At 40.4% G+C, this 17073-nt stretch overlaps 1 protein-coding gene across 6 annotated transcripts in view; it reads left to right on the top strand.

Moving 5' to 3' along the window:
* The window catches only part of HERC2 (HECT and RLD domain containing E3 ubiquitin protein ligase 2), a 256324-nt gene that overhangs the window by 70298 nt on the left and 168953 nt on the right, over nt 1-17073 (top strand). For all 6 annotated transcript variants that reach the window (XM_070572331.1, XM_070572323.1, XM_070572302.1 and 3 more), the window contains exons 7-15: nt 235-391; nt 1422-1532; nt 2059-2230; nt 4139-4312; nt 6715-6903; nt 7514-7665; nt 9745-9902; nt 9992-10105; nt 12564-12815. In XM_070572331.1, the coding sequence (XP_070428432.1) occupies nt 235-391; nt 1422-1532; nt 2059-2230; nt 4139-4312; nt 6715-6903; nt 7514-7665; nt 9745-9902; nt 9992-10105; nt 12564-12815 (1479 nt within the window). The remainder of the gene's footprint in view (nt 1-234; nt 392-1421; nt 1533-2058; nt 2231-4138; nt 4313-6714; nt 6904-7513; nt 7666-9744; nt 9903-9991; nt 10106-12563; nt 12816-17073) is intronic.

Raw genomic sequence — 17073 nt, 5'->3', positions numbered from 1 at the left:
TAGGATTGCTCATGTGAGAGTCATAAAATAAAGAATTGCCTTTGGGCAACTATATTAAATTTTAGCCTTGAATTCTTGGAGTATCTCATCGAGAGGAAAGTGAGGGATTGAAAATGTGACAATGGTGTCCTTCTCATGCTGAGGGGTAGGAGACCCGTCTGGGAAAATGAGAGCTTTCCTTGTCAGTGCTGCCTGAGGAATGAGTGGGCTCCTGTAATCCATGTTTGTGCCCAGGGGAGGATGCAGACCTCTGCAGTGAGCTGTTGCAGGAGTCCTTGGATGCCCTGAGAGCCCTGCCTGAGGCCTCGCTCTTCGATGAGAGCACAGTGTCCTCTGTGTGGCTGGAGGTGGTAGAAAGAGCAACCAGGTTCCTCAGGTCCGTCGTGACAGGGTGAGTTCTTTCTTTTCACGTCTTCCTGTGTGAATGGTTATAGCATGTTTTAAAGTTTCATCTCCCTTTTTCTCTTTAGAGCTAAGAAACTTAGTAGGTTTCCCCAGAGTGCTGGTGAAGGCATTGCCACAGGGTTAGGGCTGGGGGCTCTGAAAATAGGCTTGGAATTAATGGCAAAAATTCAACTGTAATGTTGATGTTGAAAGAGCCTCCCTCCTCCATCTTGGGCTAAGAAGATTTGTTATTTATTATTGAAGAAGATTGAAAATTCTTAATTATTTCTTTGATCAGAGATAAAAATAAGCATAGACGTGTTTTTGCCTATAGATTCTTAGGTGGTTTTAGAAATGGATTCTTTTCCACTTCTGTAGAGGAATGTTGAATACTCTAATAGCCTTACATGTCATTGTAACTGAAAACATATCTAAACATTTTTCTACTCATGATTTGAATAATGATACAAATAATTTTGTGCTACAGAAAGTTGGAATATATCTGCTAATGTCATCGTCTTTTAGTATCTGAATGAAGACTTTTTAATTTCTATTTATTTATTGATTTATTTGTTTATTTTTTGAGGAAGATTAGCCCTGAGCTAACTGCTGTCAATCCTCCTCTTTTTGCTGAGGAAGACTGGCCCTGAGCTAACATCCTTGCCCATCTTCCTCTACTTTACGTGTGGAATGCCTACCACAGCATGGCTTGCCAAGCCATGCCGTGTCCGCACCTGGGATCCAAACTGGCGAACCCGGGCTGCCGGAGAGGAACATGTGCACTTAACCACTGTGCCATCGGGCCAGCCCCTGAATTAATACTTTTAATAAAAGCATATCTTTACAAGTTAATTGTCTACTTTAAAATTTCTGATTAAATTTGAGTAGCAAGTCTCAGAAACTTGATTAAAATATTAAAAATACATTTCTCCATGGGAGAGAGAACATAATTAACTTAACATTTTAGTGTTATTTTAAGCGTGCTGTCTTTAAGCTCCGACATTGCTTTGTTCCTGTATCCACTGTTGTCATTTCAGGGATGTTCATGGAACGCCTGGTACCAAAGGACCAGGAAGCATCCCCCTGCAGGACCAGCACCTGGCCCTGGCCATCCTGTTAGAACTGGCTGTGCAGCGAGGCACGCTGAGGTGAGGGGTACCGCAGGCTGGGAAGTACTTCAGGGAAACACCTCTGTACCCAAACATCTGAATCATTTGTGATTGTAGCCAACATGTGGTGTTCTGTAATCAAAGTGCCTTGTCGCAGGACCCTCTCTTCTTTCAAACCTGGGTACACTTAGGTTTTCTTCACTTCCTTTTTTATGTTCAACTTTTAGTAGTCTAGGAACTGGTTTTTTTCCTCTTAATCTTCTTCAAATAATTATTTTTATTCCATTAATTTAAGGTCCTAGCAATTCCCTGTAGAAAGTGCTATTTGAGCTTCTTAACTGGCTTTATATTTCTTATCCACAGAAGATAGATGTCTTGTGCTAAAAGCTTGGTGTTAATTCTGTGATTTTACTGCCAAGAATTGTTTTCCTTGCATTATTTTAGTTTCCTTTCAAATCTAAAGTATTTCTTCAATTCTATTTAGCTGTCTGCTTTTATGTTTGAACCAAGGCAAAAAAATCTTAACATGTTTTTTACTAGAGCATAAAGATATTTTCTCTTTCAGCCAAGTGTTATCTGCCATCCTGTTGTTGCTTCAACTGTGGGACAGTGGGACACAGGAAACTGACAATGAGCGGTCTGCCCAGGGCACCAGTGCCCCCCTTCTCCCTTTGCTGCAGAGATTCCAGAGCATCATCTGCAGTAAAGATGCCCCTCATACAGAGGGTGACACTCATGTAAGTGTCATAATGAGGCCTTCCATTTAACTAGCTCTTGTCATTTCAGTTATCGTATGAGAGTTAGACTTCTTTTTTTTTTTTAAGATTTTATTTTTTCCTTTTTCTCCCCAGCCCCTCGGTACATAGTTGTATATTCTTCGTTGTGGGTCCTTCTAGTTGTGGCATGTGGGACGCTGCCTCAGCGTGGTTTGATGAGCAGTGCCATATGCGCGCCCAGGATTCGAACCAACGAAACACTGGGCTGCCTGCAGCGGAGCACGCGAACTTAACCACTCGGCCACGGGGCCAGCCCCGAGAGTTAGACTTTTATAAACAAGACCAGAGCACATGTCCATGACGTTGGTTGTCTCTAGAAGGGGGTGTACATTTGGTGGTTACAACAGCAAGTCAGATGTGGGACAGGTGTGGGAGGTCATGGGGTGAGTTACAGTTGATGCAGCGAAATATCACATTAGCACCTTAGCATTCTCTGCACCAGTTGAAGCAACTGGTGAGTGGCCAGAGCTTTCTCTGTTCTGTAGACCCTGGGCTCTGTTTGTTCTGAATTGTGTATATTTAGTAGGAGGAATATATTTGTTGATATTTATCAACTTGTACTCTTAGAGAGACCCATCTGCTGCCTTGTTGACCACATAGGTTTCTTTCTGCTGAACTGGACCCATTGAGCCTTTGTTTTTGTGGCTTTAGTACTTGTGTGTTCCCAGCAGCCACTCATGTCTTGCTTTGGTTGTGATGGGGAGTGAGTTTAAGATGCTGTGGAAGGTGTAAAGAAGGTGGGCTTACTTTCATGAGGGAGCAAGTTAGTAGAGGTGTGAAGATGGTTAAAGGTCCTGGTGATACTTCAGGAACACAGTGTGACAGTCAAGCAGTTTCTTATGGGCACTTGCAGTGATAATGGGGCAGGGGTTGGGGTGCAGTGCAGGGAGTTGAGGCTCACCTGGAGAGGGAAAGAGTATGTGTCTGGTTCAGAGGAAGTGCTCTACCATGAGGTCTCACTGTCTACGTTGAGAGTACACATATGTATAGTTGCCCAGTGATTAATGCTTATTTGTTTTGACCCTGCTTAGGGGAGCCAGATTAGTCTTCCTCCTCCATATGCCATTTATGGAGAAGATCTTAGATCAGTGAGTGCCAGATCTGTCAGCAACACAGAGCCATGTCTAAAGTGCACACTTTTAAATAAATATTAGTAAAAGAGCATTGAACAGCATGGCTCACTTTGTTGGCTCTTTCTCTCTGTGGGGTACCTAAGTTGTCACTGTGTCTAATCCTAGGATGCTGAGGCTGGTGGTAGGACAGGGCCTGCCTGGGCCCCAGGTGAAAGCCCCTGGGACTGCTGCTTTTTAGAGGTACCAGTTTGCTTTTGCAGGTCTTTTCTGGAAAGACTTAGCCATTCCATTATGAACTTTCAGCTTAATTTTTTTCTATCACTTGGCAGTCTTTAATGATAATAAGGCTATTCTGCCTTTAGAAGAATTAGAATTATTACTTAATAGACAAATAAAATTAGGTTTTCTTCAGAGTGGACAGCATTTATAAAAAAATTAAGTGGTTTTTGTTTTCAGTTTTCAAAGCCAGGTTGTGCTGTAGTGCTGTGTTCCCAGGAAGCTTGCTCTGCGTTCTTCCAAGGGTCCTTGGGGCAGTGAGCCTATAGGTTGGCTGGGGTGTGTCATTGACCTGTGCAAAGTTGGCACATGGATGATGGATATATGCAGTCGTACAGCAAGTATGTAAGTGTATAGATGTGCAGTGCTAATGCATCACCAGCACTTCTCATTTGATGGCCCAAAGGAGTAGATTTACAGATAACACGTAACTGTGAATACCAAAATATCAAAAGTGGTTAAAGCATACTTTGAGTTTTTCCACCGTTTCTGAAGATGCTTGTGTACTTTTCTTCTCTAGCTTCTGTCTGGCCCCCTGAGCCCCAATGAGAGTTTCCTGAGGTATCTTACTCTTCCACAAGACAATGAGCTCGCCATTGACCTGCGACAAACTGCGGTTGTTGTCATGGCCCACTTAGACCGCCTGGCTACTCCCTGTATGCCGCCTCTGTGTAGCTCTCCGACATCTCATAAGGTGTGTGTGATAGTGATGCTTATTATTTGTATGTTATACAGGTATACCACTCCTAGATTCTCATTCTGTGCTTGTGTGTGTGGAGACTCACTTTCTCTGGTTTTGAGGGTGGAGCTGGCCTACAGCTTTTAAACATGTGTACAGTTTGAGGTATTTTCTTTCTTTTTTTTTTTCCTCTTCTAGCCCAAAGCCGTCCGGTACGTAGTTCTGTATTTTTCAGTTGTGGGTCCCTCTAGTTGTGACACGTGGGACACCGCCTCAGCATGGCTTGGTGAGTGGTGCCATGTCCGCGCCCAGGATTCGAACTGGTGAAACCCTGGGCTGCTGAAGCAGAGCACATGAACTTAACCACTCGGCCACGGGGCTAGCCCACAGTTTGAGGTGTTTTCAGTGTTAGAGTGAGTAATGAGCAAGCTGAGGTGCACAGGGTTAAGGACCCAACTCATTGTCCCAGGTTCCAGATTCGGGAGGCACATCCTCAGAGAACTCTCCTTTATCCACACAGCCACATGCCACCCTACCATCCCAGGGAGGTTCCAGTGCCTTTTTTGTACACTAAGAGCTCTGAATGTGGGCTCTCTATAATGCCGGTTATAGCGGTGATGACACTAATTTACATTTGTAGAGAACCTGCCTGGACACACCTATTGAGGACCTCACATGCAGTCACATCTGGTCATCACAGCATTGCCCCATTGTATCAATGGGAAGACTGCCATTTGGAGAGGCAGTGAGCTTTGCCATGGTCACACAGAATAATCCTAGTTTTGAATCCAGGTTTTTCTAACTTTTTATTTAATATGAACAGTTTTTATTTCATTTAACAGTCATTTTTTTTTTTCTAAATAAGTAATAAATTCTCATGGTTCAAAAGTCAAAATTGAATGCAAAGATGTGCTTTCTTGCCCCTCATCTACCCAATTTTTCACCTGTAGCTTCTCACTTTTCTAGTCTCTCATGTATCCTTTCAGTGTTCTCTGAAATGAGTATATTAGTGGTAGCTTATTTTTTTCACTGAGCAGTATGTGCTGAATAGCTTTCTATATCAATAAATAGAGCTTCTCCCTTTACTTATTTATTTTTTAAAAAATTGTTGAGATCATATTGGCTTATAGCATTGTGTGCATTTCAGATGTACATTATTATATTTGTTTCTGTATAGACTGCATTGTGCTCACCACCAATAGAGTAGTTTCCATCGGTCACCATACATATGACCCCCATTCCCCCTTTCTCTCTCTCCCCAGCCCTTCCCCTCTGGTAACCACCCATCTGTTATCCTTATCTATGTGTTTGTTTGTTTATCTTCCACATATGAGTGAAATCATATGATATTTGTCCTTCTCTGTCTGACTTATTTCACTTACCATAATACCCTGAAAGTGTTATGGTTGTCGAAAATGGCATGATTTTGTCTCTTTTTATGGCTGAGTAGTATTCTGTTGTGTGTGTGTATGTATACCACATTTTTTTTATCCATTCATCTGTTGATGGGCCCTTGGGTTGATCCCACATCTTGGCTGTTGTGGATAATGCTGCGTTGAACATAAGGGTGCATATATCTTTTTGAATTAGTGATTTCGTTTTCTTTGGATAAATACCCAGTCTACTCAGGCAAGAGAAACAAAAGAAAAAATAAACAAATAGGACCACATGAAGCTAAAAAGCTTCCTCACAGCAAAGGAAACCACCAACAAAATGAAAAGACACAACCCACAAACTGAGAGAAAATATTTGCAAGTCATATATCTGACAAAGGTTAATTTCCCTTTGTTTTTTTTAAGCAGCTCAGTATTCCACGTGTGGATGTAGCATGATTTTTTTAACCAGTCTCCTATTGGTGCACACTTGTGTTGCCAGAAGTTTGCTGCTCAAATGGTGCTGCTATGACTAACCTTGTACATTTGTTCCTCTGTGTGTATGCACATATGTGCCAGCATTGATGTACCTGATGTGGGTGGACACATTAGCTGATTATCACCAAATTACTCACATACAGCTTGATCCTTCTCATGCTCTCGTGTTAGGGACACTTCTCTCCCAGCCTTGTGCTTAGGCTTTTGGATTTCTGCCTCTTAATGGTGTGAAATGGTAACCTGATAATGGTTTTGGGATTTTTAAATGTGTTTAAGGTCTACTTCTACTACATTTTAAGGCTCTGTTAAAATGAAATGCTGTGAAAAAATAACCTGTTTAGTCACTTTATCTTATCTGTTAACTGAGGTAATATGGAGTGTTATGAGTTATTTTGATGTTTTGAATCAGCTCCTTTCTTTACTTGCTTTGTGTTTATCTTACAGTATCTCACTGTTACTCCTAGCATAAATTATTCTTTCTTTTGGCTAAGAAAGGCATTTTTTTGCTGCTATAAAAAATTGTTTACTTAATTTGTTATCTTACAGGGATCATTGCAAGAGGTCATAGGATGGGGTTTAATAGGATGGAAATACTATGCCAATGTGATCGGTCCAATTCAGTGTGAAGGCCTTGCCAACCTGGGGGTCACACAGATCGCCTGTGCAGAGAAGCGCTTCCTGATCTTGTCAAGGAATGGCCGCGTGTACACGCAGGCGTATAACAGTGACACGCTGGTGGGTGTTCTGGGACATGTGCCTGAATCGCTTCTCTTGGGGATGGATTCTTTGTGGATGCTACGGAAGTCTAGTGTTTCTTTAAATCATTTGCTTTCTGAAGACTTATAAGCATCTGTTTATTGTATATTATTGTTCATGTTTAATAATCTCAGTCATAATCATTACTGTTAAGATTTGGGGGCAGAATTTCTTAGTTGTCAAGATCAGGAACTCCTTATAGTGACACTCATTGCCAATCATGGTTCTCTTTGGAAACTGACTTTCCAGATGTAAACTCATTTGACTTTGGGGTCTGGGCAGTAACAAATGAGGGAATTGGCAGATTGAGATGTGTGTATTCCTGTTAAAGGAAGCTCTTCACCTCGAGCTGTGCATTTCCATTGTGCAGACGTGGCCTAGTCATGTTGCAGAGTGCTTGTAGGCTGCCTGCCATTCTGTTGGTGTTGGGTGGGGTAGCTGGACTCCTGGCCTGGCAATTGCCAGAGACTCATGTTCTTTCTGTTCAAGGAGGATTTGTTAAAGTGAGATACACAATTGTGGGGAGAATCATATGTTTTCATTGTCTTTGGACTGCTTACTAATTTTCTTCCTGTTTTTACCCTTTTAGGCCCCACAGCTGGTCCAGGGTCTTGCCTCCAGAAACATTGTAAAAATTGCTGCCCATTCCGATGGTCACCACTACCTGGCCTTGGCAGCCACTGGAGAGGTGTACTCCTGGGGTTGCGGGGATGGTGGACGGCTGGGCCACGGGGACACTGTGTATGTATGGCCCGTTCCTGTAACTGACACACTCTTTGTGTTGCTATATCCAAAATAGAGTGGGAAGGAAAAGTGTGGCTAGGTGTTTTCCAGCTGCTCTGACATGGTGGGCTAGGATGGAGAGGGCTACCAATGTGTCTCAGCCCCGAGTGACACTCCAGGAGCTCTCCTTGTGGCATAGAGGGTGACATCAGTTGTGGCATAAAGCTGCATACATTTGCGCTCTTCTCCCCCAGCTTGAACACTTCCAGCTTTTGCTGCTCCTATTATAGCTATACATACTGCACCCACACCATGGAAGTTTCTAAAGCAAATCCCACACTACTGTTCTTTTCATTCACAGACACTTCATCGTTTCCCTATCAGATAAGGTCCCCTCTTCCTAGAGGCATAATATCATTTTCACAGATACAAAAATCAATAGTTTCTTAATATCCTGTTTTGGGGAAGCTTTTGATTATTGTGAGGGACCAGAAATAAAACAGAAAATGGTTGTTCTAAATGCACTGCAAGGTTGTAAAAATGGAGTTCTGACAGCTGCCACAGAGTGATGGGAACCCTTTTATATGTTGCTATCGTGAGTGGAACCTGGTGAAGAAAACTTTGACCTCAGGTTAAAGTTGAAGATGCAGCCCACTTCAAGGGTGTCAAGGCCATGAGCAGGCGTGGGCAGCAGCAGAGTCAGTAGGAGACTGGCCCGTACTCACTTCAGGGTAGAGATGGACATCTCCTGGACGAATCCCAAACCATGAAAAAAGCAGAGGGATGCATATTATGTGTTAGTATTCAGCAGAAATATTCCTAACTTGACCATATTTTAAGGAATTCAGACAGATGTGGTAAATGATAGTAAAAAACAAAGGGTGTTTTAAGTACAAAATTTAGAATTGCTACTCTCAGAGTGGAAGGTGGTGGGATTGGCATAGGGCACCCAGGACTTGAAAGGATTGAGGTACAGGACATCCTTTATGTTATTTATAATTTAGTATGCAGAAAGTGTTTTCATAATAAAACAATACTCAGTTGAGATTGAGTAACTTGTCCATTGCTGGAGGAATTGAGGGGAGGAAAAGAGATCAGTTCAGTTGACAGGAGTTGGAGAGAAACTTTGTAGGGGTTGAAACTTGAGGTGAACAGAAGGGAGAAGTGCTACCAGAGTAAGTCGTTGGCTGTCCCTGTGCCCATGTGCACTTCTGCCTCTGTGCACTTCTGCCTCTGTGCACTTATTTATTTTGCTGAGTGGTGGGTCAAAGTGAGTAAACCATGTCTTCGGAGAGGCTAGAGTGAGCGTCACCAATCACAGTAAACATATTCTGGATTATAAGCATAGAGTATTTACCTAATTTTGCAAGTGTAGAATCAACCAGTAACACTTTTCTACCCAATTAATCCTTACTGCCTACCGCTTTTTTATTTGTAAAATATAAATTACAGTGTGATTAGTAAATGTTGTTCCTCATTTCCTCCTCATTTATTTAACAAATATGTATAAATTTCAACCATCTGCATGAGGTTTACAGATCCATCAGTTTTTAAGTGCACAATTTGATGAGTTTCAGCAAATTGCATACAGCTGAGGAACCACCACAACTGAGATACAGAGCATTTCTGTTGCCCCTGCTACTTTCTTTGGACGCTTTTGTAGTCACCCCTGCCCCTGACTTCCATCACCTGGCAACCACTATCTGCCCTCTGTCACTATGTGGTATTTTGTCTCTTTCCCTTAGCAGTGTTCCTGAGCTTCAGCTGAGTTATTGTCAGTAGTTCCTTCTTCCCTGTTGCTGAGTGGTCTGTCTTTGGACCACTGTGAGCAAAGCTGCTGTGGACTTGATTGTATGTGTCTTTAACAGACACAGTTTTGATACTCCTGCGGAATGCCATGCTTATGCCTGCTTAACAAAAATATCATGGAGGTGTTATGTGTTTGTATTCTATATTCCTTAATTATTTCTTAAGACACCCAAAAGGCAAAACTGTCTTAATGCTCTGGTAGTTTATTCCTGAGAGTGAATTTTCTTTGCTAACACTAATAGGAAATTCTTAGAAGGGTATTCACATTTGTTCCCTTTCTCTCTACAGGCCTCTGGAGGAGCCTAAGGTGATCTCTGCTTTCTCTGGAAAGCAGGCCGGGAAGCACGTGGTGCACATTGCATGTGGAAGCACATACAGCGCAGCCATCACTGCCGAGGGGGAGCTGTACACCTGGGGACGAGGGAACTACGGCCGACTGGGCCACGGTACGTCTGTTCTGAGCCAGCTCAAGCATGCAGTGGGAGGGTGCCTCTTATGAGGGACTTGTGGTAATGATAGTCCTGTCTATTTGAAGGCTCCAGTGAAGATGAGGCCGTTCCGATGCTGGTAGCTGGGCTTAAAGGACTGAAGGTCATCGACGTAGCATGTGGGAGTGGGGATGCTCAAACCCTGGCTGTGACTGAGAACGGTATGTAGGGTTCAAACTGCCCTGGGTAGGTTCTCAGGATGAGGAGGGCCGCTCCCCTGGAGGGAGCAGAGGAGTAGAGTGAACTTCATGTTCCATCTTTGAGTGAGTTTGCACCTCAGTGTTCTTAGGAAAGGTCCAGAAGTTACAGGACTTGTGATTTCCATTGCCTGGAGCCAGAGAACTAGTTAGCAGCTACCATCCTTCTTTGATCGTTTTATGTTTTAGCAGAAAATGAGAGGTAAAATTGAATAATTGACTTTCTCACTCATTCCTGGTTATTATTACTATATTTCCTTATGCTAAGCCCTGCTTCACTTCCTGTGGAAAATTCTGCTTAGTCTGTGTATGTGTGTTCCACAGTATGATGCTATGTTGCATGCTTGTTTTAAATTTAGTTTTGTATTTGTGTTCATTAGTGAGATTGTACTCATTTTACTTTTTTTGAGGGTACGTTTTTCAGGTTTGATGGTTAGAATCATGTTGATCTTTTAAACTATGTTTGTCAATATTGTGGATATCTGTCCTCAGAGTCATGGAGTCTGTCTGTCAGAATCTCTGGGGAGCCTCTCAGCTTGCATTCTCCTCCAGAAGTTGAATGGCAGATTGGGAATTGACTGACTTCTGGGAGTGTCTTTAGTGAGAGATCAAAGATCATTTCAGGCACTTCATTTCCACAGAGGTCTCACCCCACTGAAGAGATAGACATAAAGTCATCTTTCTTCTGCTCTTCTGAGTCTTAGAGAAAAGGTGTCTCTTCAGATATCTGAAAGGTCTTGTCTTCTGGCGTGAGGCTGGCCAAAAAGCGCCATCTTGTTGTGAAGTGTCTGTTATTGAGTGATTGATGTATCTTACAAACCTCTTAACCAGGAAGTCTTTTTTAAAATAAGCCTTACTAGGATTTGTCCTTGTATTCTTTGTGTGAAACTGCAGTGTAAGTAAAACCATATGGTGATAGTTTGACTAAATTGCCTTGCCTGGGGACTGTACATGCTGTTTACCTCACACTTGTGTTTCTTTTTTTGGGGGCGGGGGTGGTGAGGAAGACTTGCCCTGAGCTAACATCTGATGCCAATCTTCCTCTTTTTTTTTTTTTTTTTTTGCTTGAGGAAGATTAGCCCTGAGCTAACATCTGTGCCAATCCTCCTCTACTTTCTATGTGGGATGCCTCCACAGCATGGCTGATGAGTGGAGTAGGTCCATGCCCAGGATCTGAACCCGTGAACCCAGGCTCCCAAAGCAGAGCACATGGAACTTTAACCACTCTGCCATGGGGCTAGCCCCCACACCCGTGTTTCTTTGGTGCAGATGTCACAGGGAAATGTCCCTGCTACATGACTATTTTTTGAGATGACTAGTACAGTAAAGCATCCTTCTTGTGCAATCTGGCACTGGGTGACAGGCTTGCTGAAAACACTGGTGAAAGTGAGGATTGCCAGCTGGGCTGTGTCAACAATAGGCATTTTAGCCAAAGCATATAAGTGGTGCACGTACTCTCTGATCTTTGTGAGTGGGTCTGCTGAGTTGAGCATTGCTGCTTTTCTTTCATTGACCACCTTCTAGTGTATCATCTCTAATATCAGCATAGATGAGGAGTTGGCTGTTTTTGCAAATATACTTGTATTGGAACATAGCCATGCCAGCTCTCTTATGTAGTCTGTCGCTGCTTTCCTGTGACAAGGACATAGTTGAGTATTTGTGGCAGAGACCATATCACCCACAAAGCCTAAACATACTTACCATCTCATCTTTAAGAAAAAGTTTGCTGTCTTTGGATTAGATTATTTGAAATAGAATGGAAACTTAGTCACTTATGGAACAATCTAATTTCTTTTCTCATCTTCTATAATTTTAACCTACACCTAAGTTAGTGTTTGTTTTTTTTTTTTAGCAATTCACTTTTGTTGAGCTTTTACGAAGTATTCAGGTTAGTTTTCAGAGCAAAAAAAAAACCCACACGTTTTTATAATTTTGTTTTATTCCTTTATGTAATATTTAATTAAATTACACTAGCAAATGTTATTGGGAATAAATACAATTGTATGATTGACTCATGGTCAGCATGATGGAACAGTGCGTACAGGCAGCCCTGAGAGTGGTTGGGAGCTGCAGCAGTGTGTCATGGGCCCAGTTCCGGTTTGTGTAGAGGCAGTGGAGTTTTTGTTCTATGTTTAGTACTATGTTCAGTTGAAGCAGTATCCTTGAGCCCAAAGTAGTAAGGGTGAGGACTTTATTATTGATTTATAGTTAAAACAAAAAGAAAACCCAAGTTTCTTTTTCTTAGTTTCTTCTACATCAACCTGTAGTATAAACTAGATTTCATTTGGTCCCTGTGTAGTGTTAACGATATATATTAGTAGTCCAGATTTTCTGTTTTTGGTTATATTGATTATTTTGAGCCATTTAAAAGTTCCATTAAAATTTATAGTTATTTTTACTTAAGTATGTTTATATTTTTTAGGTCAAGTATGGTCTTGGGGAGATGGTGACTATGGGAAATTGGGCAGAGGTGGTAGTGATGGCTGCAAAACACCAAAGCTGATTGAAAAGCTTCAAGACTTGGATGTTGTCAAAGTCCGATGTGGAAGTCAGTTTTCTATTGCTTTGACGAAAGATGGCCAAGTTTATTCATGGGGAAAGGGTGACAACCAGAGACTTGGTCATGGAACAGAGGAACATGTTCGTTATCCCAAACTCTTGGAAGGCTTGCAAGGTGAGTGCAAAATGTAAACTTTTAAAACCCCTTGAGACAGTTTGTTTAGTAATCTTTTCAAGTTTGCAGTTTTTTCTTTTCTTTACCTGACATTCCATGAATGACCTATCATTAGAAGCTTTTACTCACATTTTGATAGGTATAGATAGTATTTGGAAAGTGGATTTTCTATATTAAAAAATGGCCTGGAATTATTCTCACCAAATTTAATTTGAAACATTCAGTTTTGCTAATATTGGAGAGTTCTTTTTGTGGCAGGCACCCATTCATCACTCACTAAGCTGGCCTCAGTGAGATTAGCTTTTATTTGGTGAGGTCACCTGTAATTACACTGTAGACATTGCTAAGACTACAGATAGGCATGGTATTGTGGGAACACAGTGGGAAATGGGATTGGGTCTGCCTGGTATGGTCTCATCTGAACTTATCCTTGATGAGTAGATCCTGCTTATTTGGTTTCAAGGGCATTCAGCATGCATTTTAGGTAGAGGGGATGAATGGGAACCAAGACATGTAGGTGTGCTTTGCAGGTGTCTTGCAAAGCATGGGAGAGGTTGGTGATAGGTGTATCAAGTGGGGCCTGCAGTGCCTGATCTCAGGAGTGGGCAGACTGTTTTTTAAAGGACCAGACTGTAAGTATTTTAGGTTTGAGGGCCATATATATGCTGGCTGTCCCAATTCCTCAATTCTACTGTTGTAGCCCAAAAGCAGTCGTAGGCAATAGGTAAACAAATGGGTCTGGCTGTACCCCAGTACAACTTTATTCACAAAAACAGGCCTGGGGCTGTGCTTGGCTTGAGGGATGAAGTTTGTTGGATCCCTGAGTTGAATTCTTGTTTATGTTTTTGCTTTCTTTGTCAAGGGAGTTTGGAAGTGAGACTTTTAAGTGGGACTTGCCAGTTCCTTTCCTGATCATTTTTATTTTAAAACATATTAATACCCTGATGACTAGAAGTTTGTGTACTCATGTGGTGTTTATTATTTTCTAAGCCTCTGAGATAAGTTGTAGAATAATATAATCGGTTGTATGTTATTGGAGCTGTATTTGAATTGCATTTGCCTTCTTGTTTATATCCCCTTCATTTAGTGAAGGAAATCAACTTCCTCAGCTACATTTATTAGATACAGAGATAGCTTTCAATGACAATGTTTAAGTGATTGTTGATATAATCATTTTGGTTGTTGTTAACTTACAATAGGCTCATAGGATAGAATTGTTCCCCTTATTGTAGTAGAGTTTTTTAGCGAATTATTTATGTTGACAATTCTGAAAACATTCCCTGTGTTAGTCATGTTAGATTTACTAATAAGCAAAAGTAGAATACTTTGCTAGTACTATTTAAATAGAAAAAAAATATATTTCATGTCATTTGGCTTGGGAGAAAAATGGATTTTGATTTAGGAAACTTCCTCGATGAAGGAGTGTACTTTATCATTCACCAAGATAGATCATGATCTGGGCCATAAAATACACTTTATCAAATGTAAAAGAGGAGAAACCAACAGTGTCTGCTCTCAGACCACAGTGGAATTAAACCAGATATCAGTAACAGAAAGATACCTGGAAAATCTCAAAATGTGTGCAGATAAAACAGCAAACTTCCAAATAACATGAGTCAAAGAAGAAACCTCAAGAGAAATTTTAAAATATTCTGTACTAAATGAAAATGAAAACACAACTTATCAAAATTTGTGGTATGCAGTGAAAGCAGTGCTTTGAAGGAAATGTGTAGCCTTGAATGTATATATTAGAAAAGAAAAAAGATGCAAAATCAATAATCTTTCTGTGTAGCAAAGGAAACCATCAACAAAATCAAAAGACAACCTACAGAGTGGGAGAAAATATTTGCAAATTGTGTATCTGATAAGGGGTTAATATTCAAAATATATAAAGAACTCATAGAACTCAATAGCAAAAAAACAAACAATCCTATTAAAAAATGGGCAGATCTGAATAGACATTTTTCCAAAGAAGACATACAGATGGCTAACAGGTACCTGAGAAGGTGCTCAACATCACTAATCATCAGGTAAATGAAAATCAAAACCACAGTGAGGTATTGCCTCACACCTATTAGAATGGCTCTTATCAAAAAGACAAGAGATAATAAGTGTTGGTGAGGATGTGGAGAAAAGGGAACCCTTGTACACTGTTGGTAGGAATGTAATTGGTATAGCCACAATAGAAAACAGTATGGAGGTTCCTCAAAAAATTAAAAATAGAATTACTATAATATCCAGCAATTCAGCTTTTGGGTGTTTATCTGGAGGAAATGAAAACACTAACTTGAAAAGGTATCTCTACCCCTATGTTCATTGTAGCATTGTTTGTGATACCCAAGGCATGGAAACAACCTAAGTGTCCATCAATAGATGAATGGATAGAGAAAATGTGGTGTATATATATATCACACATATATATCAGTATAATTTGTATCTATCTGTATATGTACACACACAGTGGAATATTATTCAGCCATAAAAAAGAAAGAAAATCCTGCCATTTGCAACCACATGGATGGACCTTGAGGGCATTATGCTAAGTGAAATAAACCAGACAGAGAAAGACAAACACTGTATGAGCTTACTTATAGGTGGAAGCTAAAAAACCAAAAGCCAAACTTGTAGATACAGAGAACAGATTTGTGGTTGCTAGAGGCAGGAGTTGGAGAGTGGGTGAAATGGGTGATGGTGGTCAAAATGTACAAACTTCCAGTTATAAAATAAGTAAGCCCTGGGAATGTAATATATAGCATGGTGACTATAGTTAAAAATACTGTATTGTTTATTTGAAAGTTGCTAAGAGAATAGATTTTAAAAGTTCTCATCATAAGAAAAAAAATTTGTAGTCATGTGTGATGATGGATGTAAATAGTATCTGAGTTTTTGCCTTAAGAAACTAGAAAAAGGAGAGCAAATTGAATCCAAAGTAAGAAGGAGGAAAGAAATAGTGAGAATTAGAGCAGAAATTAGTGACATTGAAAACAGGAAATCAATACAAAAGAGCAATGAAACCACAAGCTGGTTGTTTGAAAATATCAGTAAAGGCAATAAGCTTCTAGCCAGGCTAAGAAAAAAAGAGAAGAGAGGACACAAATTACTAGCATCAGAAAGGAAAGAGGAGAAGACATCACTATGGATCCTGTGAACATTAAAAGGATAGTAAAGGAATGCTATGAATAACCCTATGCCCTAAAATTTGATAACCAAGGTGAAATGGACCAATTCTTTGGAAGACACAGTTTGTCAAAACTCACACAAAAAAATAAACAAACTGAATAGACTTATCTCTATTAAAGAAATTGAATCAGTAATAGAAACAGAAAGCCTGAGGCCCAGATGAGTACAATGATGAATTCTACCAAATATTTAAGGAAGAAATTATACCAGTTCTCTACAATATGTATCAGAGGATAGAAACAAAGGGAGTACTTCCTAACTCATTCTGTGAGGCCAGCATTACCCTATTACCAAAGCCAGCAAAGACGTTACAAGAAAGGAAAACTACAGACCAATAGCTTATGAACGTAGATGCAAAAATCCCCAACAAAATATTAGCAACTTGAATCCAGCACTGTATAGAAAGAATCATACATCACAACCAAGTTGAATTTATTTCACATATGGAAGGCTAGTTCAACAGTATAAATCAATTACTATGATTCATCAAATCAACGTGAAAAATCACACGATCGTATCAATAGATGCAGGAAAAGCACATGGTAAAATTCAACACCTATTCGTGATAAAAACTCTCAGTAAACTAGGGATAGAGGGAGGTTCCTCAACTTGATAAGGAATATCCACAAAAAACCTACAGCTGACATCATACTTAATGGTGGGAAACTTGAAGTCTTCCTACTAAGATCAGATACAAGGAAAGGATGTCTCGTCTCACCATTCCTTTTCAAAATCATACTCCTAGCTAACGCAGTAAAACAAGAAAGTATATAGATTGAGAAGGAAGAAATAAAACTGTTTTGTTCACAGATGACATGATTGTCTGTGTGGAAAATCCTAAAGAATCGACAAAAAAACTCCTGGAACTAATAGGGATTATAGCAAGGTTGTAGGATACAAAGTTAATGTACCAAAGTCAGTCACTTTCCTGTGTACCAGCAACAAACAAGTGGAATTTGAAATTAAATAAGTAATATCATTTACAGTAGCATCCCAAAAATGAAATACATAGGTATAAATCTAACAAAATATATACAAGGTCTATATGCGGAAAACTACAAAACTGATAAATGAAATC

Source organism: Equus przewalskii, chromosome 1 (assembly GCF_037783145.1).
Source record: "Equus przewalskii isolate Varuska chromosome 1, EquPr2, whole genome shotgun sequence".
NCBI classification, from domain to species: Eukaryota; Metazoa; Chordata; class Mammalia; order Perissodactyla; family Equidae; genus Equus; species Equus przewalskii.
The sequence above is the reverse complement of the archived record's forward strand: the minus strand, read 5'-3'. Positions and strand labels throughout refer to the sequence as shown.